The sequence below is a fragment of the Ahaetulla prasina genome, chromosome 5 (genome assembly GCF_028640845.1).
Source record: "Ahaetulla prasina isolate Xishuangbanna chromosome 5, ASM2864084v1, whole genome shotgun sequence".
NCBI classification, from domain to species: domain Eukaryota; kingdom Metazoa; phylum Chordata; class Lepidosauria; order Squamata; family Colubridae; genus Ahaetulla; species Ahaetulla prasina.
Genome location: NC_080543.1, coordinates 101,330,831 through 101,349,532, shown reverse-complemented (window position 1 = coordinate 101,349,532; position 18,702 = coordinate 101,330,831). Strand labels below are relative to the sequence as shown.

Genomic DNA, 18,702 nt, shown 5'->3' with positions numbered 1-18,702 from the left:
ACAATTAGTTAATGTCCAATCTCTTGACAAATTTATTCCTCCTTGATTGGTTCCTATTAAACTCCTTCCAGGGATCTTTAGTATTGTTCACTTACCTTATTTGTTCACTGAACCTTTTTTTACTTCCCTAAGTGCACAGTTATTAGAATGAAAATGAGGAGAACACCAATAGTCATCTAACAATAGTGTTATATTTATTTGAAGTTCAGTGTGCTCCCTGAATTTCTTTTTCCAGACCTTTTTTCACCTTTTCTCTTTTTCATTATGGAGACCTGATGGTGTAGTGGTTAGAATGCAATATTGCAGGCTAACTCTGCCCACAGTCTGAAGTTCCATCCTGATGGAACTCAAAGTTCACTCAGCTTTCCATCTTTCCAAGATTGGTAAAATGAGGTAAAAATAGTGCTATAGTCTCATCAAAATGACCCAGAATGTTGGGGGCAATATGCTGACATTGTAAACAGCCCAGACTGTAAAGCACTATGGAGCAGTATTTAAGTGTGCTACTGTTATTGCTAATATTAGAATACTAATTCTAATATTAAATATGTAATAAAGTTGAGCGTCTACTGTATGAATATTAATTTTGACCCCGATGGTACTGTTCTGCTAATTAATTTTTAAACTTTCAAATATAAGATAGACCACAAATCTCATTAAATTTTGTATGAAACATACTATTTAAATAAGGATGTATAAACACAGTACTGTAGCTCACAAGTAAGATGTATATATAAATGTACACACATATCAGAAACATATAAGAGCTATGGTGGCACAGTGGTTAGAATGCAGTATTGCAGGCTACTTCTGCTTCTGCTGACTGCTGGCTGCTTGCAATTTGGCAGTTCGAATTTCACCAGGCTCAAAGTTGACTCAGCCTTCCATCCTTCTGAGGTGGGTAAAATAAGGACCCAGATTGTTGGGGGCAATATGCTGACTCTGTAAACTGCTTAGAGAGGGCTGTAAAAGCACTGTGAAGCGGTATATATGTCTAAGTGCTATTGCTCTATAGTAAACTGGCGTCACAAGAATCTACAATAGAGAATGTTCCAATTAGGTTAAACGGGAGAGCAAAAAAGAGTTTAAGTTTTATATTACCTTGGAAACGTATAGCTGCTGATTCCCTCAATGAAAAAAAGATGTCACACATCACTGTAGGGCAACTGACCCCAGATTTTGTAATAACTGTGAAAATTCGATCTACATACTGCCTAAGATTTTCCTAGAATGAAAATGAAGAACATAAAACATTAATTCCAAAATAATTTCAGACCTTTAAAACATTGAACAAGGTACATTTTAATTAATTTTCATATTAATAGAATTTGATTATTATAAAAATGCCATTACATTAGTAATTATATTACATTAAACTATCTTATACTAGTACAGGTAGTCCTCAATTTAGGACCACAATTTAGCCCAAAATTTCTGTTAAGTGAGACATTTGTAAGGGAGTTTTGCCCCATTTTATGACCTTCATGCCACAGATGTTAAGTGATTCATTGTAGTTGATAAGTTAGTAACCCAGTTGTTAAATTAATCTGGATTTTCCATTGATTTTGCTTGTCAGAACGGTGCAAAAAGTGATCATATGACGTAGCCAAAAGCCTTGATTAATTCAAATTACTTTCAAAAATCTATTCACAAATATTTTCAAAACCATATCCCACATATGATAGTAATGGTATTTGCCATGCAATTTTTCTCTTTGCTCAATTTATGTTACAATCCTCTAGTGTTCCTATATCTAACAAGAAATTTAATCAGATTATGACTTCTTAAATTTTTATTTTGAAATACTATTATATTCATTCATTCAATTTTTATAGCTGCCCATCTCACACATGTGACTCTATGTTTTAATAATATTGTGATTAGCATTGGAATAATATATTGAAACATTGAGCAATTAAATAATGTAAGAACATACTGTATATTACTATCCGAATTATATAGATTTGATGATTGTAAAGAATATGATTAGAATAATTTTGTATGTCTAAATAATATTGGGATTGGCATTAGAATTGTGTATTGAAACATTGAATAATGAAATAATGAATGACTGTATCTTAATACAAATAGATGTAAAGAGTGAAATGTGGGAGGTAGGTTAAAAATGAACAGGATTCAAAGCACCAAAATGGGCAAGAGATGTTGGATAGAAAGAAAACATCTTTAAATAAAAGGGTGACATTATTAAAAGTTAGAATAGAGATAGAAATAAGAGAAAGTGGGAATATTAGTGTATACATTTTTACATAATAAAAGCAATAACAAGAGGGGAGTTTAGAAACTGAATGGTGGTATTATTATGTATGATCAAATAATATGGTGAGTGGTATTTGAAACAAATTCCATATTAAAACATGGAATAGTTAAATAATGATAGACTACAACTTAATATAAATGTGTATTATTATTAGAAATATATGTTGGTTGAATGCAATAACTATGATTAATTTTACTAGCTTTATTTGTATGAGAATGTATGACACTCAGGTGCCACACGATTCACGCATTGATATGTATATGTAAAATAAAATAAAAAACTTGGGGGGGGGAGAAGCAATTAAAAACAAAACCATTGAAATACATTTAAAACTGTAACAAAACAAAACCATGAGAGAGTACACTCCAAACATCCAAAGAATATAATTATATTTCCATGATCCCCAGTCCAATGACAAAACCAGTTTTAATAGCCTTTCAGAAAATCATATAAATTGTTTCTGAAGCATTATTTGGCTATGTTGTGCTAGTAGTTATTCTATATTACACCTTCATACATTTTTATTTTTAAATCCAATTCTATGTCTTTACAATGAATCATGTGTCTTACTTATGGCATATAAAATAGGAGTCCTATCACAATAAGCCATCAGTAAGTAATTTTAGAAATACTTACAAATAAGAATATTCACATTTAGAATAGAATAGAATTTTTATTGGCCAAGTGTGATTGGACACACAAGGAATTTGTCTTGGTGCATATGCTCTCAGTGTACATAAAAGAAAAGATACGTTCATCAAGGTACAACATTTACAACACAATTGATGATCAATATAGCAATATAAATCATAAGGATTGCCAGCAACAAGTTATAGTCATACAGTCATAAGTGGAAAGAGATTGGTGATGGGAACTATGAAACGATTAATAGTAGTGCAGATTCAGTAAATAGTCTGACAGTGTTGAGGGAATTATTTGTTTAGCAGAGTGATGGCCTTCGGGAAAAAACTGTTCTTGTGTCTAGTTGTTCTGGTGTGCAGTGCTCTATAGCTGCTTTGAGGGTAGGAGTTGAAACAGTTTATGTCCAGGATGCGAGGGATCTGCAAATATTTTCACGGCCCCCTTCTTGATTCGTGCAGTATACAGGTCCTCAATGGAAGGCAAGTTGGTAGCAATTATTTTTCTGCAGTTCTAATTATCCTCTGAAGTCTGTGTTTTTCTTGTTGGGTTGCAGAACCGAACCAGACAGTTATAGAGGTGCAAATGACAGACTCAATAATTCCTCTGTAGAATTGGATCAGCAGCTCCTTGGGCAGTTTGAGCTTACTGAGTTGGCGCAGAAAGAACATTCTTTGTTGTCCTTTCTTAATGATGTTTTGATGGTAGCTGTCCATTTGAGATCTTGCGATATGATAGAACCCAGAAATTTGAAGGTTTCTACTGTTGATACTGTGTTGTCAAGTATTGTGAGAGGTGGAAGTATGGAAGGGTTTTTCCTAAAGTCTACCACCATTTCTACGGTTTTGAGTGTGTTCAGTTCCAGATTGTTTTGGTTGCACCACAAGGCTAGTCGCTCGACCTCTCGTCTATATGCGGATTCGTCATTGTCTCGAATGAGACCAATCACTGTTGTGTCATCTGCGAACTTCAGTAGCTTAACAAATGGATCATTGGAGATGCAGTCATTGGTATACAGAGAGAAGAGAAGTGGGAGAGCACACAGCCTTGGGGGCCCCTGTGCTAATTGTACAGGTATTTGATGTGATCTTGCTTAGCTTCACCTGCTGCTTCCTGTTTGTTAGGAAGCTTGTGATGCACTTACATGTGTGTTCCCGTACCTGTAGCTGGTTTAGCTTAGTTAGAAGAATGTCTGGAATGATGGTATTGAATGCTGAACTAAAGTCTACAAAAAGGACCCTTGCATAGGTCTTTGGAGACTCAAGATGTTGTAGGATGTAGTGCAGAGCCATATTAACAGCATCATCTGTTGATCTATTTGCTCGGTATGCAAATTGCAAGGGGTCTAACAGCGGATCCGTGATGGTTTTCAGGTAGGAAAGCACTAGCCTTTCAAAGGTTTTCATGACTACAGATGTTAGAGCAACTGGTCTGTAGTCATTCAGTTCCTTGATGGTGGGCTTCTTCGGCACTGGGATGATGGTAGAGCGTTTGAAGCAAGAAGGAACATAGCACATCTCTAGTGATTTATTGAAAATATGGGTGAAGATGCGGGCCAATTGGTCAGCACAGACTTTTAAGCAAGAAGGAGTTATCTTGTCTGGGCCTGGAGCTTTTCCTGGCTTTTGTCTGTGAAATAGGTCCTGCACTTCCTTTTCTGTGATCACTAGGGGTTGTGAACCCAATGAAATGGGGTCAGTTGTAGGAGGCTTGGCTGTTGTTGGTGTGTCTGAGATGGGGCTTGTGGAGATAGGTGGCTGTAGTTTCCTTTCAAACCTGCAGTAAAACTCATTCAGGTCATCTGCCAGTTGTTGATTACCTTCAGCCTGGGAAGGAGGTTTGCCATAGCCGGTGATATTTTTAAGAGTTTTCCACATGTTTGCTGGTTCATTTGCTGAAAATTGATTCTTTAGCTTTTCAGTGTAGCGTCTTTTGCTGCTCTTATCTCCTTGTTAGTGCATTTCTGGCCTGATTGTACAGCATTTTATCACCTTTTCTGTAGGCTTCCTCTTTGGAATGTCGTAGCTGCTTAAGTTTAGGTGTAAACCAAGGTTTGTTATTACTGTGTATTCGCAAGTTCCTTGTAGGTACACATAGGTCTTCACAGAAGCTGACATATGATGTTACAGTATCTGTGAGTTCATCCAGGTCTGCAGAGGTATCTTTAAAATATTCCAATCAGTGCAGTCAAAACATGCCTGTAGCTTTAATTCTGATTCCTCCGTCCAGGTTTTCACTGATTTAATTATTGGTTTTATGGCTTTAAGTCTTTGCCTGTAAGCAGGTACAAGGTGAATCATGCAATGATCAGAGTGTCCTACAGCTGCACGTGGTAAAGACCGATAGGCATCTTTTAGTGTTGTGTAGCAGTGGTCTAGAGTATTCTTGCCTCTGGTGGGACAATTGACATGCTGAAAGTATTTTGGTAGTTCTTTCCTTAAGTTTGCCTTGTTTAGATCTCCCAAAACAATGGCCAGTGAATCAGGGTGTTTGGCTTCAGCCTCCATGATTTGGTCAGCTAGAGTTCGTAATGCCTCGTTTACACAGGCTTGTGGTGGGACATAAACAGCAATTAGAAGAAATGAGGAAAATTCACGAGGCGAATAGTAAGGTTTGCAGTTGATAATTAGAGTCTCTAAATTGTTGTCACAGAATTTGTAAATTATGTTAAAATCTTGACACCAGGTTGAATTAATATATAGGCATAAGCCTCCTCCTTTCTTTTTACCAGATGTTTCTGGAATCCTGTCTGATCGTTCAATTTGAAATCCTGGAATGTTCAGGCTGCTATTTTCAATTGATTCATTTAACCAGGTTTCAGAGAAGCATAGGACTGCTGAATTGCAAAAAACAGAATAGTATTTGTTTAAGAGGAGTATTTCATCCATCTTATCTGCAAGTGAGCGTATATTTGTTAGGAAAATTGAAGGCAGAGGAGTTTTAGTGCGAGTTCTTAGCTTGATTAAGATCCCAGATCGTTTACCTCGTTTCCTTCGTTTCCGTCGTTTGGTTTTTTTAGTAATCCATGGCTCCGTGGGAATTGCCTCCTCCTGTGTTAGAATCTCCTCCGTGTTTGTAAAGACAGGCGGGGGTGAGATTAAAGAAAGCTGCTCCTTAAAGAAATGTTCCTTAATTTTTAGCAGATGGTCTCGTGAGTAGGAAATCCGTAGTGAGTCACAGAGAACAATTATAAATAAAGAAATAATTAGAGAGCATTTCACCGAGGCAGCCTTCGTCGGCGCCATCTTAGGTAAAAGTGCTTCAATATAGATGAATTTATATGAAACCCCCAAATAGATTATAGTACTGTCTACAATACACACACACACACACACACACACACACATATAAAGCCACGTGTATAGATGAATTTTGATATTTTGATTTTGTGTGAAAATATTAGGTGCTCACATTCTAGAACAGGGCCGGGGGCCAGATCCGGCCCATGGGTGCTCAGATCCTGAAAAGAGCAAAGGATTGGCCCGTGGTACCTCTGCCAGAGAAAATGAGCTCCCGAGCTCCGTTTTCAGTTGGAACGGCCTCCTGCAACCCTCTGCCAGTGAAAACGGAGCTTGGGAGGGCCTCAGGAGCCTGTTTTCTCTGGCAGAGGCACCAAGGGCCACCACAGGTGCCCCTGACACAAGTGACAAAGCTGGCTGAGGAACTCTGGGATTTGAAGTCCACAAGTCTTAAAAGAGCCAAGTTTGCAGACCCCTGATCTAGTCCCACCTAGTTTACACTTGGTAACACATTTCAAGGAGTAATCATTTTCATAGGTGAAAAACTGATTTTTTCGCCATCACTTGAACTACCTACCCGATTATTTTCCAAATTTTCAGCATCTTTCAACTTTACAGGATCAATTTCACAAGGTTTATGGAGCTGGCAGATCTGTGAAAAATAAGAAAGAAAATACATAACTGATATCCGTGTAATGGATTAGTTACCAATGGGATTTGACATGTCTCAATTTTCAGATGAAATTTGCCCTACTGCAGTTGTTTTATAGGAATAAATGATTTGAAAATAATGTTCTTTCTTGGGTTCAGTTTCTTATTTCTTTTTACTTTGGCAGTGACACTAACCATTTTTTTCCCTGATTGAGAAGTTTATAAACCCATTGGAAATCTAATTTCCAATACTGGCTAAAATGTAAATTCCAGTCTTAACTGTGTTATTGACATTGCTAATGTGGTGCACATGATGATTAAGGAAAATTAGGTAAGGAGACAAATATTTAGGCTGTAGAGAAAAAGTTATCATTTGGAAATAAATGGTCTACAAAAAGAATGCAGTTGTAGTTTTTAAACTTTCTCCAGGGCTTTGAAATAATATTTAGTTAGTTAGTTATTCTATATATCTAAATTTATTAGCCACCTAATTCCAATGGACTCCAATGTTATCAATATCCTATCAAACGAATATGTAAGGCAAACAATCTCATTGTTTTGAAAAAGACAAAATATGACTATGACATGGTGTTGCAAACTGCAATGTTTTTTAAAAATAGCATAGATTATTGGCTAGCCATGACATTATAAACTCAGGAAAATGCTGAATCAACTAAAGGAAATATGTGGTTTGCTTATTTCTGTCATTGGAAAAAAGACAAGACAACTGCAATATGGAGATAACAAGTATTTCCATAAATTTAAGAAAAAACATTTTTTCTGGATCTAAAAATAGTTATTTACACCATTTGCTTCTTTTGTATGTAGATTGCATTCTTTTTTTAGAAACAAATGTTTATTTCTGTAACATACTGTTTATATGTTCTTGAGTTGGTACATTGTTGATGGTCAAACACAACCATAAAAAGATATTGCATGTTCTGCTAATAAAGATGAGCTCACCTCATCAATAATAGGCTTCAGTGTGACTTGAAGATAATGCTTCCCTGCTAGTTTCATGGTTTCATCAATGCACTTTGAGGTTAATGAGTTTCCTCTGAAAATGGTGTTTGGATCTCTGAAAGCAAACATCTTGTTAATCATTTAGCCATCTTATAATAAACTTTTAATAAAAGAATTGCAGGAGATACGGGTGTATAATGTATATCTAGAGGCCCACTGAAAAGGACTAGTCATAGTGTGAAGACCACTAATGGTTATCAGCCTCAGTCTGCTGCAAAGGAAGGAGGCCACCATAATTTGCTGGGCACAGATTGTTCCTGCGTAGCCAATCCATTGGCATCTCCATAAAAAGTTTAATGTTGGTATTGCAAGGCATGTGAAAAGCCTATCTGCAACAAACATTTCAGAGATTTCTGGAACATTTCGTTTCTTCTCTATGCCATCCTATCTCACTGTACTAGCGGACTTGTTTGAACTAGTACCAGTGTGTGGCAGTGGTGGGTTTCTACCAGTTCACCCCAGTTCTGGCGAACCGGTAGTGGCAGTGGCAGGAGGCTCCACCCACCCACCCGGACATCACCATGGATGCTCTGCACATGTGCAGAAGGTTCTACTTACGGGACCGCCTGCTGCTACCACATGCCTCCCACCGACCCGTACGCTCCCATAGAGAGGGACTTCTCAGGGTGCCGTCCGCCAAACAATGTCGGCTGGCGGCCCCCAGGGGAAGGGCCTTCTCTGTGGGGGCTCCCACTCTCTGGAACGAGCTTCCCCCTGGTTTACGTCAAATACCTGACCTTCGGACATTTCGTCGCGAACTGAAGACCCATCTTTTTATTCGCGCGGGGCTGGTTTAATTGGATTTTAAAAGGGAATTTTACCAATTTTAATGGGGTTTTAATTGATGATGATTTTTAATATCAGGCTAATTTTGAATAAGTTTTTTAAGGGTATTTAAATTGTGTATATTTGTATTGTTGTTTTTATTTTGCCTGTGCACCGCCCTGAGTCCTTCGGGAGAAGGGCGGTATAAAAATCAAATTAAATAAAATAAATAAAAAATAAATAAAATACGCATGTGCATAAGCGCCACGCATAAGCGTCATGAGCACGTACACGCTCACAGTTCTGAACCGGTAGCGAAGGTAAGTGGAACCCACTAACTGGAACCAAATCACATCTGAGGCATCACAAAACATCCAACTGAAACAAACTCACTGCATCTTTTCTGGAATAGCTGAATTGGCATGGTCCTAAAAAAACCCGGAATAGTAGTTTGCACAAATCTCTAGCATTGATTTTTACAACACTCATCAGAGCATCTTGTGGTGCAAAACTCCTCTCCTTGCTGCCCTCTCTGGCATTAAGATCTGCAGGAGAGATCCTCTTAAAATGGTATGGAAGGCACCTTGCAATATGAGTATTCTCCAGGCCCTCAGCATTTAAGAAATCCATAAAGGAAAAGCTCTTTTGCCAGGCTTGAAATGATCACATTATTTTAATACAGGTAGTCCTCAACTTACAACTATTCATTTAGAGACCATTACAACAGCACTGAAAAATGTGACTTACAGCAATACCTCACACTTACAATCGTTGCAGCATTCCCACAGTCTCATGATCAGAATTTGAGGGCTTGGCAACCAGCATGCATTTAGAACAGTTGCAGTGTCCTGGGGCCATGTAATTTCCATTTGCAATCTTCCCAACTGGCTTCCAATAAGCAAAGTCATTGGGAGATTTGCTTTAACAGCCACATGATTCATTTAATTGCAGTTATTCACTTAACAAACTTCACAAAAGTATCATAAAATTTTGGACCCAGTTGTGGGAGGAAGTTGAGGATTACCTACATTCATCATGTTTTTAAATCAGCTGTATCATGCTTTAAAATTAGCAATTGTAAGTGCTTATTTGAATAGAAAGGCAGGGCAAACTTTAAATGAATAAATAAATAAACTAGAGCAGCTGTTCTTCTGTTAAGTCTGGTCAGCAAAACCCAGGATTCTTCTAGAAAAGCAGGCAATTGAACAGGATAATTGTTTTAGTGCAGTAGCTGTCTATAAGCTGATAAGCCTATAATTCATAGCTGTAAGAATAAATCTGTAGTGAAGTAAGTGTAGAAGATAAATGAGCTATCCAGGCTTCAAGTCTGGCTGCAGAACAAAGAAATACGCAGTTCTGCAGCTTGGTCCAATCTTTCTCTATCAGATTTGCATTCTTTCCTTAATCCATGGATATTGTATCTGGTATCAGCATTTCTTCTTATAATAAACATGTGAGGCAAGTTACAAGGCATTTAATGAAATGGGATCTATCCTACTACTATTGTTCTGTGTGCTCTCTTAGCTAAGTTTTAGGAGAAAATAGTTCCCAGGATATCTTTGGACTACTGCTCTCCTTGTAAAACTATTCTACTGGTTGGTAAAAATAGCATAAGGAATTTAGCTATGGAGCTTAAGGGAAAATATTGACCTTGCTTTTTAAAAAAAAAATAAAAAAATCTTCATCTTTAAACCACTCGTCAGCCAAAATGTTTAGATGGTGCAATTCTCTTCCTATCTTTATTAACCACAATCACAACTTTTTGATGCTGAAAATACTTGCTATGGAATCCTTATCAAAAGCGAATGTGGAAAATCAAAGGCCCATTTGTCCTTATGCATGACCTTCCCCCCAAAAAATCATTATTTGCTACTCGAAACCTCTTTTTACAATACACGCACTATTGTACTTACTGAGTTCTTTTTATTTCTGCATTTGCAATTGCACTAATGAAAGGCACAATTTTGCCATAGTGGAGGAAGAGTCGAACCAGAGGTATGGCTGCCTCCTGTTTTTCTCTGCAGACTTCACCCAGTATGTGGGCAGTTGATGCTGAAACAGGCTAAACAGAGAAAAACAAAAAAGTTTAAATAGAAGCATCCTAAAAGAATTTTTAAATGAACTGCCAAATTCTTAAGAGCAATGCCATTTACATAGAAACCTATGACACAATGTATTGAGGTCTAATTGTATGTGTGTATATTTATCATATTTCTTTCATTAAATGTTAGCTTTTAGTTAAGTGGAATTACAAAAGAAATCTTGTATTTTGGGCACTTATCAATTTAAGATATACTATCTATAACTACATTTTCTCCTTATTTTATCCCAGTCTGGGTTTGTGAAATGGAAAGAGTTTGGCTTGGTTGACATGCTGTATTAAGCCATAATGTAAACACTAACATTATGTGTAAATCAAACAACTATTGCTTTTTCAATAAACTGGTAAAAATAAATGTTTAGTGAAATAAGTTATCTCAGTCTCTGGTATTTTTTGTCAAAGTTGCTACAATATGTTAATATGAGATTTGGACTGCATTCTTCTGTGAGGAAAGGAAATTAATATTTCATGAAAGAAAGCTGAGAGCTGGAAGAGATTTTATAGAGGTTTAGAGATCATGGGGACAGGTCACTCAGAAGATTATAGGAGAAACCTGGCTCATTAAGAAGAATATAAAGGAAGCATTGGCCCTTGATCTCCTGAAGAAATGACCAAATCACAAGTTCAGGAGAAGCCATGCAGTTGCATCTTCTCAAAGAATAGCAAGAATGCTAAGTAGACTAGAGAAAAGGGTACTCGAAAGTTAGAATTAAAATCTAGTTTCTGATACAGAACTTTAACTCTGCTTAGCAGGCCGCATGTAGCTTGTATGTTATGCAGGGCTGCACTGTCAATTTTTCCTCAAAATTTCTGTACTTGTCAGTCACTAAATTAATGTTTGTAAAAACGTGTAGTCCACCCACTGAAAACACCTTCTCCTAATGCTTTTTCTCCAATGGGAATTAAGTTTTTTTGACAAATAAGTTAATGACCATAGTTGTGTTTAGGTATGCTTTTCTATTTCCTCTTAATTTTTCTAAAGATATTTCAGCTAATTTTGTACCCATGCAATAATAACAAATCTTAACATGAATTTGATCAAGAATGTTTCTTGGGTAAAAGTCTTTTAGTCCTAAAGACTTGCTTGAAAATAAATGAAATCCCAGTTTTAGATACCAATTAGCATTTTTCTTTTTGAGCTGCTTGTATGAGACCACAGATTTACGTAGCAAAGAAAAAGAGGAGTAGCAGTCTACTCTGAAGACCTGTTTATTCTGCCACTAATGCATTTTGTCATACCAGCTGACTTACAATACATGTGGGTAGGTTTCAGCTGACCACCTGAGAGATTTCTGCAAACAGCCAGTATTCTATAACCACTGTTTGAAAATTACTGCATTAAGTCAAGGATTACCAATTTAGCAAGACAGTAGCTCAAGGGTGTGAAACTCGCTGTGTCATATTGTCATCACATGACATATTGCAACTTTGCCCCCCTTCGCTAAAATGAGGGTGGGCGTGGCCAGTGCATGATGCATCCAGACCGCAGGCCACGAGTTTGATAACCCTGCAGTAGCTGATTCTAATCCAGTAGTAGCCAACCAGCTATCTTCAGAAGCTATCTGTACGATATGCTTCCTTCCTCCCATAGTTTCTACTAGCTTATTAATCAGGTGATTAATAGACTATCAAAACAATTTACTGCAGTGAAATTCTCCATGCAGGGTATCAACGGCCTACTGATGAGTCAATGGATAAGCTATTGGAGAAAGTTGGGGAAATTATTATTTTCCCACAGTTTACAGATGGAATGCAGAAGCAGGTGGAATTCAGAAGGTGAGATATTAACAGGAAAGGGAAAATAGGAAATTATCAAATGTTCCCTTCTAGGGCCTACTCAAGGAACAAATGCAATGCACATATAAAAACACTAGCTTTTCATTGCTAGTAAGTATAGGAATCCAGAGATTAAAATGGGCCCCCACTGAAGTCTTTTTCTCTTATTCCAATGATCCTGGTCAGGACTGTTGGCTTCCCACAGCCAAATTATTTTGGGGACACAGTCATCATAAGCAAGATTATTTCCTGGACATTTGCTCCAGGGGAGGCAGAAAAATGCATATTTCAACATTTGCCTTCAAATTTGTTAATTAGCAAGGAGCCCATGTTTGCAGAGAGCTTGAAGACATCAGACCGTTTATTGTAAAATGATAAATATGAGAAGAAAGGAAAAATTACCTCAACATCTGCAGATTTTAATAAGAGATCTCTAAGGGGGTTGTAATGCTCTGGAAGAAAGACATGGTCCTCTGTGTAAACCACATTTAACCGTAAAGAACCAAGGTCATCGGGTTTCAGTGTTTTGTTGCCATTAACTCTGGGCTGCAGGAAATACCTAACAAAGGAGAAAAACATAAAACAGCTTCTAAAACTATATATAGATTGTATTGCTTATAGAAAGCCTTTCTTCCCAGTATTATGAAAGAGTCTATAAATGTTTCTTCATATCTTTTCGTTTTTATGTGCCTAAACACATTATGGTTGTATTTCTACTTAAAATTGGATTGGGCAGGTAGGAGAAGGATTTAAAAAAAACACACTAGATAAGAAATCAATTACGACAGGGAGCAAAATTGTTCTGAAACAACTTATAAAGCAATACAAATAAAGGGTAAAATAGTTTAATAAAATAGAGTACCATGCTTCATAACAGCTGGACTGTCGAAGAAATTTGAGTGGCAGCCTCAACTCTCCCAGAAATTCATCTCCAAACTTCAAGTTGCTTGCATTCCAAAGATCAACTCTGTAACAGAGCAAAAGACAGAATGAGAGGCAGAAGAACAAACTCTTTTTCCTCGTCTTTAATATTTTCATTTCCTTCTTCTCCAAAAAATACAAATCAAAATTCAACTAATTAACTAACCAACTCCAAGACAAAAGAGGATGTTTTTTTAAAGCCCAAGCTGAAGCAAACTTAAGAGTATTGCTATGTTAACTGGTAACTCATTTTAGGTTGACACAGTAAAAAGACTTGAAGCTGGTTTCTATCAACTGAGAAGATTGTTAAAGAAACAATAATCTGATTTCAGCATGTGATAAACATATAAAAATGGATTCAGGTATTCCATGTTCACAACACAATGTTTTGGCTGTGTGTATTTGTTCCCATTTCTTCCTGTTGTTTAAATCTAGAAGTTCAGGTTGTAAGATCATAATTCTTATAGCAATGAGTTCATATTAAATTGATGTGAGACACTAGTGAGCTTTGAAAGGCGGGTCATTCTGTTTTCAAACTATCCAAATTTAGCATTGCTCAACTGATAATCTAATGTTACTTGCAGCAAGCCTACAGCAGAGTTAAGTTTAGAGTTAGATGAACCTTTGGAGCTACCACAATCATTGCAGTAACAAAAATCTCACCAGTCCTATTCCTATGCAAAAAGAAAATAAAGTGCTAATGCCCTCTGTCCATATTTTTCTGTACATGGTGTTTGCTTGAATTTGTTTGGTTGTTTGAAAAAAACCCAGAGATTGTTATGATTCAAAGGAATTTTGATAAAAAAATCTTTTCAAAAGGCACTGAAATTCTTCCAAAATTTCTTCTCAGCCTCTTTGTCATCACTTTTCTGTTGTATTAAAAAGTTTCTGTAAATTGCTATGGTGAAATTATATTGGCAGTAATCAGGCAACTTCCCCAAAAGCTCTGATTGAGGTTAAATATTACAACAGGGAATGGATTAGATGTGGTAAGTTCTAAATGCGTGCAGGAAAAGAGAATAATTACTGGCATCAGGAGATGGAAGGTGGTATACAAGAAGCAATCTTCAGAATTGCATGATTCGGAGAAAAATACCAATACTGAATTATTTCAAATAAACTGGAACAGAGACAGAAACAAACTCAACTTCTCCAACAGATGGTACTTTAAAAAAAGAGGGGGAACCAGTTTCAAAGTGGAACAAAACACTGGTGTAGAAATGCCCCAACTGTCCAAGGAGGAAAAGCAAAGGTAACAAATAGAAAGGCACTGCTACTTCCACTCATTGTTGATTTTACCAATAATGCAGAAGGTCCCCAACCTTTGTGGCTTGATGGACCTTTTGCGAAAGGGGAGAGGGTAACTGGGCCATGTGAGTGGTGGGCTGGCGAGTGTACACATGCCTTGCATGAGTGGCGGACCAGTGCACATGCACACAGCTTAACTTGTGCAAGTGGTAGGCCAGTGTGCACATGTGTGAGTGTTCACCGGCCTGCTGCTCGTGCAAGTTGCGCTGTGCGTGTGTACATTCTGGCCAGCCACTCACACACCCCAATTCTGAATAGGCCACAGCCCGATAGTGGGCCACTGGTCAAGGATTGGGACTTCTGATATAAAGTATTTTACCTTATTTCCATCTTGTCAACTTCATCAGCATCTTCAATTTCAAAGTGAGATTTCTTGCTATAGCTGCTTGGCCTAGTAATCTAGCGCAAATAAGAATTTTTTTAAAAATCTGGATCTTATTATTAAGAAAAATCCATTGAATACTTTATATAAGGAACCGCAATGCAATTGCACATTATATTTGCTTCGATTTCATAAATTTAATTGTATTAAACTCCAACCTTTTTAGATAATGCTTTTATAAGCATACATATGAAGCTGGATCACATATTGTAGTGTAAGTTATCTATAATTGTTTTAATAAAGATATATGCAAGCCATTGAAACAGTCTCTATTTGTATACTACTGACTCTTTTAAAATACTAAAAGGATCATTCCTATAAACTGATTTGGCAAGTGAGTTTATTTTACTGTACTTATGTTTAACATTATTCACTTACAAAAAGTGCATTATTTTTCAGATGCTTAAAATATTGCAGAAAAAAATCGATTTCATTTAATGGAGAAAAACAAAGAGAATGTTTAGAAAATGAAACAAAAACAAATGTTAGTTATTGCAGAGTATTATGCAACATCCAGCAGATTAATTGCAATTTGCTTAGGTTTTATATATCCATCATTCTAACACTGTATTTTACTCAGTTTGTGTGCAAAGCATATTGATCACTCACACAATCATTCTGAAGCAAGAGTGACCAGAATTTACTCCTGATAAAGTAAAGCAAAACATGACAATGTAAGATTTCTGTTCATGCCTAGTCGATCCATTCCATTTCTTTCTTGTTTCTAATAGGTAGTAAGCATTGCAGGCAGGTCTCAGCAGGATGATTTACAGAGGATATCTTAACTGGAATATTTCTTCCCTCTCTAACCAATGGCTTGTTCAAAACTTGGTGTTTTCTTAAGTCCAATGTGTGTGATATACCATTCTGTTTATTTATGACTAGTATTTGAAGACTGCAATTGGTATAATAAGAGTATGAATGCCACCCCTCCACACATTTATCAATTTTGCAGAATTCATTCATTCATTTTGACAATCCCCAAGGTAAGACTCATATAGCTCCATGCTATATAGCAGGATTTATATTACAAATCCTGCTCTTGTACATTAAATCCTATATTCCAAATCCTTTTTTGTGTTAAATCCAGAATGACATATTTTCAAGTGGCCTGAGGTCAAAATTCTGAAGAACAATGGCAAGAGATATGAGCAAGAATCAAGGAAGCATGCAAGCAAAATAGCTAAGACATTTGAATGTAAAGCAAATATTTCTCTTACATCCTGGATAGCATAATGACTGAGAATTCATTATAAGCAATTGGACTTTCTACCCCAAAGATTTATGATTCATGGCTGCACAAAATCTGGACCTATGGTAGTATGATTCAAATAGCCTAGGGAACATACATCAAATCAATTGATACTGTTTGTTAAAACAATGTGGTCCTTTCATCTGATGTGACAAATAATCTCCCTCATGGACTCGATCAATTACAAATACTTGAACATTTTTCTTAGTTAAAAAACATCAGGTAATCAATATCCAAATGAGAAGAGGAGGAAACCAACCCAAATTAGTAATCAGAAAGAAATTCAGAAACAAAGTCTAGTGAAGTCATTCCTCCAAATTTTAATTTCATTTTTAAGGATGAAGCAAGCTTTCTTGATTTTTCCCTCTTCCTCTCATCTAGTTCTCTACAATTTTATAAGTTACAAAGCGAAGGATGGAAAACACTGTTGATAAATGTAGAACATTGTTTTCTACCATTAAGACTAAATTTTATTCTCCTTGACCTAGTGGCTAGGAGCTTTATAACAAATAAATATACCCAGCATTCCTATTGGCAATGTAAATTTCAAGTACATGTGGAAATTTTTGTGCAGAAAGCAAAAAAACCCAAACTATCTATAAACAGATATTGGGAGGACTGCTGCTTCACCTGCCAACGTCTTCTATATTTTAACATGATATGAGAACATGGAACTTGCAAGAAAAGTGTTTGCCGATAGTAGAGAAATCAGTGGTGGATTTCTACCGGTTCCCTGTTAGGGCGAACTGGTAGTGGCGGCGGTGGGAGGCTCCACCCACCCACCCGGATATCATCACGGATGCTCTGCGCATGTGCGCACTCACTGTTCCGAACCGATAGTGAAGGTAGTGGAACCCACTACTGAGAGGAATGTCCTGGGACTAGATATTTCTCAATTTCCCAGAGCTCCCAGTAAAAGGTTCTTTTTTTTTTTTTACTTTCTAGAAAGGTTTGAAAACACCCAGACCCTTTGGAATCAAAGTAATTTGGCTTCATCTACTACTAATTTATTATTATCCTCGCTATTCAGATAATAGGGCAATATGTTATTATTGCTATATCCAAGGGAAAACCGCTATCGGTCTGCCAATGCTCCAGACAAATTGTAGAGTTGAAGGCAGGAAAACCAACTGCCCTAAGCAACAACTGAAAAGCTTAGATAGAAGATGAAATGAAGGGAGGAAATAAAAAAAGGGAAGAATTTAGTCTGGCATCCTTCACAGCAAAATAGCCTGAAGGCTCAGTTTCACAGGCTGTCTTTAAAAGGCCTGGCTTTATTCTTTTGGAGAAATGACAACAGGACTGAAGTCAGATGATGGGGCTTATGCTGATGCTTAATTAGCCCCCTGAGAAATCTGGCTCAGTCCTGCAAGAAGTCAAGGGCCAAAGGAGCTCCAGTTTGAAACTCATCTCTCCTTCTGCAATTCTTCTGTATGGCAGATGGCAGTTTAAGAAGAAGAAGAAAAAGAACTCGCATTATAATGACCGCGGCTTAGGTTAATCTGTATTTATGAGTCAGTTTGAACTCATCTTTTTGTAGGCAGATCTAAAATGTAATAACCTTTGGAAGTGATTGCCGGAAGGCTAGAAACACTTTATTTATTTATTCTGTACAGTTACAGAGTGACTAGTATAATACATGAATATTATATTCTGCAATGAAACGTAAGTATATAGTTTATGAAACACAATGGGGTAAACATGTCCCAAGACACTTTGTCTCATAGCCTTAAAATCTGAGGAAGGAGAAGCAAGTTCGCTTGTATAAATAATATGAATACTCATTTCCCCCTGAAAACTGATATTGAATAATTTTTGCCAGACATATCTGACCTTTCCCATCTGAGTCCAGGTATCTTTTCTTATTTGTCCTTGCTGTAAGTGCAGATAGTCCTTGACTTAAAGCTATTCTTTCAGCGAGAGTTCAGAGTTATGACAGTGATAAATGGTCCTACCACCCATGCCCAAAGTTACAGCTTGCAATGCTCTCATGGTCATGTGATCAAAATTTGGGAGTTTGGCAGCCCACCCATACTCACAACTGCAGGGATGTTGCAACTACCGCCACCCACCTATCTCCCCCCGCATCGACGTCATTTTGACCGTGCATTACATCTCCTAGTTCGCGTTCACTGCTTTCTTGCTCTCTTTGCTGACAAGGTGTGTCTGTCCTGACTACTATATAGGGCTGGCTTTGTGTTGTGAAAAACAGGGGAAAAGGCTGCTTTCAGCCTGTTTCTCCCCCCCACCCCCTTTTTGCAACACAAAGCCAGCCCAGTAAGATTCAAGAGTGTGGTGAAAAAAAGGGTGTTTTGGCACACACTGTCCTCGTTAAGTTACCTTATGGTTTGCTTGTTTGTTTGTTTT

The 18,702-nt window shown here is 37.2% G+C and overlaps 1 protein-coding gene across 1 annotated transcript in view; it reads right to left on the bottom strand.

Moving 5' to 3' along the window:
• RASA3 (RAS p21 protein activator 3) overlaps positions 1-18,702 on the bottom strand; it is a 162,810-nt gene that overhangs the window by 29,261 nt on the left and 114,847 nt on the right. Inside the window, exons 8-14 of the mRNA XM_058185446.1 lie at positions 15,021-15,100; positions 13,335-13,439; positions 12,875-13,031; positions 10,509-10,657; positions 7,771-7,885; positions 6,734-6,808; positions 1,102-1,225 (exon numbers count right to left, since the gene is read on the bottom strand). Coding sequence (XP_058041429.1) covers positions 1,102-1,225; positions 6,734-6,808; positions 7,771-7,885; positions 10,509-10,657; positions 12,875-13,031; positions 13,335-13,439; positions 15,021-15,100 — 805 coding nt within the window. The remainder of the gene's footprint in view (positions 1-1,101; positions 1,226-6,733; positions 6,809-7,770; positions 7,886-10,508; positions 10,658-12,874; positions 13,032-13,334; positions 13,440-15,020; positions 15,101-18,702) is intronic.